Source organism: Triticum aestivum, chromosome 1A, assembly GCF_018294505.1.
Source record: "Triticum aestivum cultivar Chinese Spring chromosome 1A, IWGSC CS RefSeq v2.1, whole genome shotgun sequence".
Classification (NCBI taxonomy): Eukaryota; Viridiplantae; Streptophyta; class Magnoliopsida; order Poales; family Poaceae; genus Triticum; species Triticum aestivum.
In genome coordinates, this window is record NC_057794.1 from 550,187,313 (window position 1) to 550,197,142 (window position 9,830).

The 9,830-nt window shown below is 47.0% G+C and overlaps 1 protein-coding gene across 1 annotated transcript; it reads left to right on the top strand.

Annotated features, from left to right (window-relative positions):
- Positions 1–1,150: 1,150 nt before the first annotated feature.
- Positions 1,151–3,776, top strand: LOC123066044 (F-box protein At5g07610). The gene is made up of 3 exons (XM_044489209.1): positions 1,151–1,404; positions 1,473–2,597; positions 3,303–3,776. Exon 2 carries the CDS (start codon positions 1,493–1,495, stop codon positions 2,594–2,596), a length of 1,104 nt encoding a protein of 367 aa, XP_044345144.1. The 5' UTR covers positions 1,151–1,404; positions 1,473–1,492; the 3' UTR covers position 2,597; positions 3,303–3,776.
- Positions 3,777–9,830: the final 6,054 nt, after the last annotated feature.

The window sequence follows — 9,830 nt, forward strand, 5'->3', positions numbered from 1 at the left end:
TGAAACAGATAGATGTTTATAGAAAATAAAAATGCCATATTTTGAAACTCTCAAACATATTATTAGGCACAAATCAAAACTCCACCTGAATATACCAATTCTTCGATGGAAAAGGCTAAATTTGTGCAAAGGTACCAATTCTTCGACAAGCGTGTGGTTGAAAGCCGGGATTCAGCCTTTTATTGAGAGGAAAGTTGAACATATTTGTTGGTGTAATTTGCGGGTTTGAAGTATGGAATTTTGTATATAGTATTAGTTGACTCTTATAATTTGCGCTGATATGGAAGATGCTTAGTGTGAACGGAAGCCCTCCTCGTTACCTCTGCGAAGTGAGGGGGACGAGAGTACATCAAGAAAAACCAAGAAGCTTCAGGGAAGTTGCCTACCTGCAAGCATTGTTGCTGCAAATGACCTGTCTCTGGGTCTTGCTTTTTGGAAAGCACATATCGCTGAAATATGCGACATAATCTTCACCATTGATCACACAAACTAGATTATTGGACGACCAAGCAGGCTGACAATTGAAAACTTACCAACCAAACATGCTGCTCTGTTCATTGGAGTCTACAAGCAAAGAGGTTCAGATGTCTTGCCCAAAAACCTTCTCAGCAATTATTTGGTCAAATGCTGCTCCTGGAAATGGGTACATGCCATCCATGCTACAATCTTCAATCGCCTTCCTTGCCAAGATTTTATTTTTATTGCCGCAACCGCTGTTCGGAAAATCCCTCTTGCATTTCTTTGAGAAAAGCTTTAGTTTAGAAACCTGAAAAAAAGCTTTGTATTGTACGTACTTTGTTCTTGACTTTAGAAACCACTTTAGTTTAGTCCAAATTGTCTCGGTTCCAAACACGCTGCTCACTTGGCCGAGAAAATAAGAAAATAAGAAAATAAGAACCACTTGCTGTACCACTTGATGTACTCTCTTTCATCTATGTGTTTCCTTCTTTTTAAGGGGAAAATAAGAAAATTGAGGGAGGGGAAATAAATAAAGCAAGCTATTATTTTCTCTTAACGGAATATATTAATCTAGTTTGTTTGGGCCAACATGGCGTTTTTGGGCCTAAATGCTGCTATTGGTCTGCAAGTGGGTAACGCAACAGCAGCCCACTGTCCAGCGGTAGCCCGCTTGAAGCCTAGCCTAACCCCAGAATCCCATTCCTCCAGTCCAGTCGGCAGAGGTTGCTAGGCCGGCGGCGCCGCCACCGGCCACCGGCCACCGCTCGCTACCTCCCTCGCGGGCGCGGCAGATCCTGCTGCCAGATCGCCGTTCCCGCTTCATCTCTTACGCGGTGAGGCACCGCCGGCGTACCTTGACCATCTGGCGCGTCGCAAGGTTACCGCCGCCGTGCCGTGCCGTACCGATCTGCCGCGGCGGAAGGTCACCGCCGCCTCCTCCTCCTCGTAACCTTCCTTCATCTTCTTCCCGCATCTCTTGACCATTTCTCCATTAATAAATCCGCGTGCCTCAGGTCTCACTCTTCTGCTCGAGATGCGGACGGTGGCTAGCCTGACCGACGACCTCCTCGTGGAGATCCTCTCCCGTCTCCCCGTAAAGTCGCTCCGCCGCTGCATGTGCGTGTCCAGGACCTGGCGGGGCATCATCTCGCACCCGCACAACCGCAGGCAGCTGCCGCAGACCCTAGAGGGCTTCTTCTACGTGCCCGAGAGCAAGCCGGCGCCAGCTCCCAGTTTCACCAACGTCGCCGGGACAGGCCGCCCTCTGGTCTCTCCTCTCTTCGGTTTCCTGCCCCAGCACCAGAGCATCTTCCTGCTGTCCTGCTGCAACGGCCTCCTCCTCTGCCGCTGCTGGGAAGGCCAGGACGACTTCCATTACGTTGTGTGCAATCCGGCGACGGAGGAGTGGGTCCGGTTGCCCGACTCCGTCAATGCCGGCACCGAGTGCATGGCACGTCTGGGTTTCGACCCTGCCGTGTCGGATCACTTCCATGTGTTTGAGTTCTCCGAGGATCACGACATCAGCCAGCCTGGAATGGAGGTGTATTCCTCTAAAACAGGGGGATGGGTTCACAAGGAGAACGGATGGATTGATGCGGAAGATGATGAAGCATTTGTTTCCCTTGTTGGTCATCACTCGGGAGATGTGTTTCTTAACGGCTGTCTGCATTTTCTCACCATGGATGATGATATAGCCGTGGTGGACACCGAGGGGAAAACATGGAGGAAGATACCTGTCCCTGAACTTGGCACTGTTGGTCTCATTCAGAAGTCTCAGGGTTATTTGCATTTTGTCAATTTTCTGGAAACTGATGATGGTATGGTTCAACTGGTGGTTTATGTTCTTGAGAACTACCGCAGTCAAGAATGGATATTGAAGCGTAGCACTGACGCTTCATATATATTTGGAGAGAGAGATATTGATCTTATACAAGGCTTTCAGTGGGTTGCAATGCATCCACACTGTAATATGATCTTCTTAACTGTGGGGTGGGATAATACTTTGGTATCTTATGATATGGATCATCACCAAGTTCAAGAGATCTGCGATCTTGGAGGAGACAACGACCCGCGATATCTCCCATATGTGCCATTGTACTCAGAGTTACAAACTCTACACATGCGACATAAAAATTGAGGTTGGTGCCTTCATAACTAGTGGATCTTCACTAGTAGCCACATCTTCTTTGTATGGAGTAATCCTGGCATGTTAGCTTAATCCTGTTCCTTTTTTTCTGTTTGTAGAAGTGCTTATCAGATATGTTTAGCTTGTGGAGCATATGGCTGTGATCATCATATTATGCTTGTGATTATCAACTCTGGGAAGGAGAGATTAGCAATGAGAGTGCCCCTTCTTGTTTCTAAGGATAATAGTTTAGAACTAAGCAAAATTGGGTCCATTATTACTGAAGATGCAATTTGGATGCTGAAGCATGAACTTGTTTATTCATCAGTCTTAGGAGTTGTACTACCAATTAACTTGCTGTCCTTGGCTTCAGTAATCTTTACTTTTTATAGCTGTTTGGAAGGATACAAAATAACTTCAAAGATGCTAGTGGTTCTTGTCAAGTCAGTAGCATAAGCGCACAGTTATAATTCTGTCTTGCATGTATCTTGGCTGAGGCGTATTCCGTATAAGAGACCTTCAGTTGTGTTGCTGAGGCTGGGTAACTGAGAAAACAAAGTACTAATTTAAGTTGTTATAGCGTTTCTTCATTTCATTTACCTTTCCTGCAGTTTACCCTGTTTTAGTGCAAGTTATCTTCTGAGTTCAGAAGTCCAATTTCACCCTGATTTCTTTCAGTAAATCACCTGGGACCTGACTGTTCTCTGCCATTTTGCAGCCACGTTGGAATTCACTGGAATGGTACAATCCAAATTTACAGGGAAAACCATGGGAGAGGCAGGTCTTGAGGAAGTGCTTTTGTTCATTAGGTGGTGGACGCCTGCGTGGTTACTGTTGGTATGCTCCTTGGGACAAACCCATTTGCATGTGAAAATAGTCGCTTGTTGGCAGATAAATGAGTAGTATGCCATCCTATTTTTAGAAGAACTAGTATGCTATTTGATGGTGCAATGCTGTGAAATATCTATTCAGTACATGAGCTGTCCACATATGTGAGTATGGTGAAATAAGTCGAGCGCAACGGGTCCTCTGCCCTACGGTGGGTGCGTGGATAAGGAATGAAGGAAAATACCCTGCGATCATAACGGCTAGACTCATTGTGTTAATTACTAGCTAGCGTGTAGCCCGCGGCGGCACGCCATGCTATACAGCCTATATTGATTGATATGTGGTGTTTTTTTTTCAAGTTTTAGAAGTTCATTCTAGGATTTGATTGGCAGCATAGTGGTTCATACACAGACAGCATACATTGAGTCAACACAGGCATTGGAATATATAGTAGCAGTAGTAGTACAGAAGGTGGTAAGTTTCCCTTTATGTTCGTTCTGCTATATCTTGTTTCTCATGTAGTCGAAATTGCTTCACTTACGGAATTGCTTGTAAGTGTAGCATTGCTGGGGGGGGGGGGGGGGGGGGGGCACCTGAATTATTATATATTATACCAACGGGGCAGACCCCAAGTGTTTACAGATGTGAGTAAAAAGGCTTGAGGGAAGAGCCTTGAGGGGAGAAAAACATTCTTAGCGGGGAGAAGCCAGGGCGTGCAGCCGGACGTCGATGTGCTCCTGCCGGTCACTTTTGAACTGCCCACGCCAGAGCACCGCGACATCCCGGCATGCTTTCAGTGTAGCAGCCAGGGTGGGCGAACCAAGACAGTTTGTAAGCAGCAGCAGAGCTCCGCCCACCGGTCGTCGTGGCAGGCGTCGTCCTCGTTGCACCCAACGAGGGGCAGCAGCGCCAGGCATTCCCGAGCGGCCGCCGTGGCGAGCCGTTGTGCTGAGTTGAGCTAACTGTAACCATTTAGAAAGAAAACACCCAGCCTCATCTGAATATCTTTAGTCTGAACTCCCAAGATGAGCTGCAGCAGTTCCTTTCTCTCTGGGAAGCTATTCATAACGTGTAATTATCCTCTGAAGTTGATTCCGACTGCTGACGGAGGGTACTTGGCAAAATCTGCTTATGATGCGCAGTTCATTGGTAGGATTGAGGAGCCGGATCTGAACAGAGTTTGGAAGATGAAAACTGAGGGAAAGTTGCGATTCTATTACTGGCTTCTTCTCCAAACAAAAATTTGACTATAGACAGGCTTCTGAGAAGGGGCTGGCCACATGGCCCAAATTGCAAGCTTTGCGATCAGCAACTGGAATCTGCGGTGCATCTTCTGCTCCATTGCCCCTTCGCAGGGCAAATCTTGGCTGATTTTTCAGTTTCTGATCCTGAAGTGTCTCTCATTGGTTCGTCCTCGACCTCGGTGGCCCAAGCTCAACAGCATCTCTCCAAAGCGGCGCAGGCTGGAATGCCTTTCAGTTGCATGCTATATGGAAGGAGAGGAACAGAAGGGTGTTTCAGAATTCGTGTCTCTCTGCTAGAGAAGTAAGCCAACCACAAGGGGTATATGGCCCAACTCTCTCTACCCAAAGTCTCATCAGGTTTTTATACGTGCAACTAGGCAAATATGTGAGGATCATGTGAGTGAGAGGGCCTGTCTTAGAGCCATCTGGTCATTTCCATGCTACTCCCTCCGTCCGAAAATACTTGTCATCAAAATAGACAAAAAGGAATGTATCTAGAACTAAAATACATCTAGATACATCCCCTTTTATTCATTTTGATGACAAGTATTTCCGGACGGAGGGAGTATATAAGCACGGCAAATGCTGCACACTTGGCCACAACCACAGCGGAGGCACATCCATCCGGTAGCAGTGAGTGGCCTTCCTGCTCAACGAGTTCAGCCAGGATGAATAAGGTGGAGAGCCATGACACGCAGAGTGGAGGATCAGGAGGAGGGCTGAGCATGATGCCGAGGGAGCACAAGGCCAGGCTCTACGTCATCCGCCGACGTGTCGTCACGCTCCTCTGCTACCACTGCTAACAGATGCAACTCTGCTCTTCTCCTCTCTGACCCTACCATAGTTGTTCTGTTCTTCATCTAGTTTGACCTCGTTTCTGGCTTCCCGCGAAAAAAAAGGACATCATTTCTAGCTAAGTGAATGTATGGTAACATTCCACGACGCTGACTGCATGCTTTACTCAGAAAAATGTGTGCATTGTTACATGTGTTTTTTGGGGGAAGATTGGCACTTGCATTCTTGTTAGTCCAACATTTTGGAAATTAACCCGATGCCGAGAATTATAGAAGGTACATATCCTTTGTACAATTGGTAGTCGCACAACAGGAGTGTACACGCAAGTCCTAAAGAAATATCAAGCTATAAGTTTCACCGGAAAATATCATGCTATAAGCACTGACCACAACAATGAGAAGCTTCGAGGTACCTGCATACCTGCAGCATTGTTGCTGCAAATGACCTGCCTCTGGCTCTTGATCTTGGACTTGATTTTTCTAGAAGCACGGCTCACTGTAAGGACAGGCCTGGAAGATCTCATCAGGTGATATGCGCCACTATCTTCAGACATCTGACCCCAATATCTTCTCAGCAAATATTCGATTAAATGTTGCTCCTGAGAACGGATACATGCCATCCATCCAATGATCTTTGACGGACTTCCGTCGCAAGACAATTATATGTAGCAGCTAGCCACAGTTCACAAATCCGTCTTGCACGAGATGCTTTGCTTAACTCAGGGGTCGTATTATTCAAGTACAAATTGGCTGGGTCGTGCTGTAAGCGTGCTGTTCTATAATTTGTTTGGTCCAGTGTAGGCCGTGTTAGAGATGCTTATCCTGCAATGCAACCACTTGCTGTACTTTCTTCGCCCCTCTTCTTTTGCAGAGTTAAAGAGGAGCAGCTTATCTAAAATTCACAATCCATACCCTGTTGTTTTTTTTCCCGCCATTTCTCACCGGCACAATGTATATCCTGCAGCAACCGGCTTACAGAGAGCGGGTCCCACCGGTCGGAACGGCGTCAAAACGAGCGGTTAGTGGTTTTGTGTTGCCAAAACTTAATGTCTCCTAGATATGATTCCTTGTCCCAAGAATCAGTCAGATGACTAGGATTAGGTAGCATCACGGCTCATCACACATATGATATCATAGGACTGTTGAAAGATGCTATCACAGTAGTTAGCTGGACAGGAGCATCTTGTGCGATGAAAATCCGCAACAAGAATGGAGCTGTCCTTCGCCCATCATTAGCTACTCCATAGTACGGCAAATGCATGTGGCACTTGGGATTTCATTCCCCAGGATCGCCGTACCTTCACACCGCGACAATACACCGGATGTTTAATGGCCTTTCCGAGCACCGAATATAGTCTGCACATGTGTGGCCGGTTTTATGTTTTCCATCGTGCACTGTTGTTTTGCGATTACGGTTATGCTTGCTGAAGTTACAAGACTTGTTATGATCAGCTCAGAGATAATTCCCATCCCCAGCCCTCGGCATTGTGATGCACACCATCGACCTGCATATGCACCTCACCTCACCGGAAGAAAACTGATGGTGAATTAGTGATAGCAAAGTTGCTCAAGATAACAAGGAAACAGAGAGCTCCTAAATCTGATGCAAGCTCATGTGTGTACTACTTACAGGCATCAGCCTATATTTCTCATGGAATGGAACACACTGTACAATGCTGATCCACCAGCTTAACACGAGCACATACATATATAACCGCGAGATCCGACCGGACTGCTCCGCAGCGAAAGGCTACTAATTCTATGCACGCACGCACGCACACGGATGAACCCCAGCTGGGAAGAAGAAGCCAGAAGTGGAATTGACAGGCCGTGCATCTGTATCACGCGGCCGACGATTCGGTGTCCGGAGGGCTATGCACTGGCTCCCCGGAGGCAGTGTCCCCTGGAGCGCCATCGGAGTTCGCGCACGCAACCTGGAGGAAGATGCCGGCAGCTGCTGCAGCATGTGGCCGTGGCCTCCGGGAGCAGCGAGGGGTGGGTAACTGGGTATCTGCCACTGCCATGCCAGCCTCCCTCTCTCTCTCAAATCGCGATCACCGGGTTATTATGAGCTTATGATATGCGCAAGTAGGCAAAGCTTGCCCCTCTCTCCCAGCTGGCCATTTCCATGCTATATAAGCACCGCAAGCGCTGCGCATTTGGCCACAAGCCCACAACCACACAGCAGATGAGCAGAGGCAGATCCACATCTTGTAGCAGTGCAAGTGCAGAGCCTAGCAAGCTCAACCACCCTCCTGTCCAGGCGCCCGTTCTAGCTCGAGATGGAGCACAAGGTGAAGAGCCATGGCGGCAAGCACCGGGGAGGATCAGGATCCGGAGGGCTGAGCAGGATGCTGAGGGAGCACAAGGCCAGGCTCTACATCATCCGCCGATGCGTCGTCGCGCTCCTCTGCTACCACGACTAAGCAGATCCACCTCTGCTTTCCTGCTCCCCATCTAATTCTTGATTCTAGCTAGGCGTGTGTGTACATAGGTAGGGTAGTTCAAGAAGTTCATGCTGCTGACAGCTGATTTGGATGTCCAAGTTTTGGTGTGATGTGGTTTGGTTTGGTGCTCCATCCTAAGTCCTGCAATGGCAAGGATGTGCATGTATGGGTCCGTTGGGTGTTGGCATCCTCGTTGTGTGTTCGACATTTGCTCGATTGGAAATGAAAGATCTCGGAAAATGAAAGAAAGAATTGTGGAAGTTCTCAAGAATACAAGTTTTATCTCTTGGCATTCCATTTCATGATATGTACTGCTGGAGCATGATCGTTGGTCTCTGAATATGCATCCTTCATTACGGAGTGTTCGTACTTCATTCGATTGGATCAGCTCAGCGCCAACAATTTCACACACATGCATGGCCGTCTCAAATGCGTGCATTCACAAATTCGTGTTACCGGCAAGAGTAGGTTGCAAATTTGCTCAAAATTCAAAATAGCTGTAACACGAGCACATTAAGCTTTTCTTAAGAAAGAACGACCAGATCAAGCTATACATGAAAAGAAAAATTCTGGCCCTTTTGCTCTAAAAAAGATTATTATTCCTGAAGATGGCAGTAACGTTTCCACGATATTTTGGCATGAAAACTTGCAATAACCTACAAAATTTAACCATCTTTGATGTTGCAAAGTTTCAAATTTTTTTGAATTTGTTTTCTATTTTTTTTGAATTTACTGTTCATAGAGGGTGCCTAGGCACCCGGGAGCTGTTACACCTTTCTGAAACGTATTATAACAAGTTACAAAGGAGTAGCTCAACATACAGGGGCAAATTTACTGGCATTGGAATACGCTGTCGCCTCGAGAGAGGGTGCTGCATGTGCATGTGGAGCAGCTTCACACTTGTACAAGGGGTATATGCCCCCATCCCTAGCTCTCTGCCCAATGTCTCTCTCTCTCTCTCTCTCTCTCTCTCTCTCTCTCACCAGGTTTCTATACGTGCAAGTAGGCAAAGACGTGAGGATCATGTGAGAGAGTCTGTCATTATGTCATTTAGCCTTGACCGTCCTATATAAGCACGGCAAATCCACACTTGGCCACAACCACAATAGTGGGAGAGCAGAGCAGGGAGCCCTCCAGGCTCCAGCTCACCTAGCTCAGCCACCCTCATGCTCTGTTCAGCCAGGATGGACAGCCATGGCAGCAAGCCCAAGGGGTCAGGAAGAGGAGGAAGGATCAGAAGGATGCTGAGGCAACACAAGACCAGGCTCTACATCATCCAGCGATGCGTCGTCATGCTCCTCTGCTACCATGACTGACCACAGTCCATAGGCGTTCGGTTCTTCGTTCGGTTCTCGTTTGTACCTAGGCTAGACTTGACAGATTATTTGGTGTTTGTGTGTGTGTAGTTCATAAGTTACAGGTTGATTTTTCTGACGGTTAGTTTGGGTGCTGAAGTTCCGCGTGGTGTAATGTGGTGCTCCTAAGGCCTGGAACGGCAAGGATGTGCGTGTATTGATGTGTTAGGTCTTGGCATCTTTGTTGTGAGTTTGCTCGGTAAGAAATGAAAGATCTCGGAAAAAGAAAGAAATAAATAGTGTGAAAGTTCTCAGAAAGGTTATCTCTTGGCATCCCATTGTTGTGAGTCTCTGCCTACTTACGTAATTGCTAACGCACATATGCATCCTTTGGGTGTATTGGATCGGTTTTTTGAACGATTTTGCACACGGCGCCATCAGTCTGTACATATCTCAAAGGTGTGCATTCTCGGATTTCTTAGCGATATCGAGGCGAAATTGGCAAGATCAGTCTGTACATATCTTTGTTCAAAATTTAAATAGTTGTACACACGACCAATAGAAAATACAAATAAGCAATAATTATGATTTCTGAAGATACATTGCTCATGTGATCCCCTAAAAGAACTCCTTGCTCG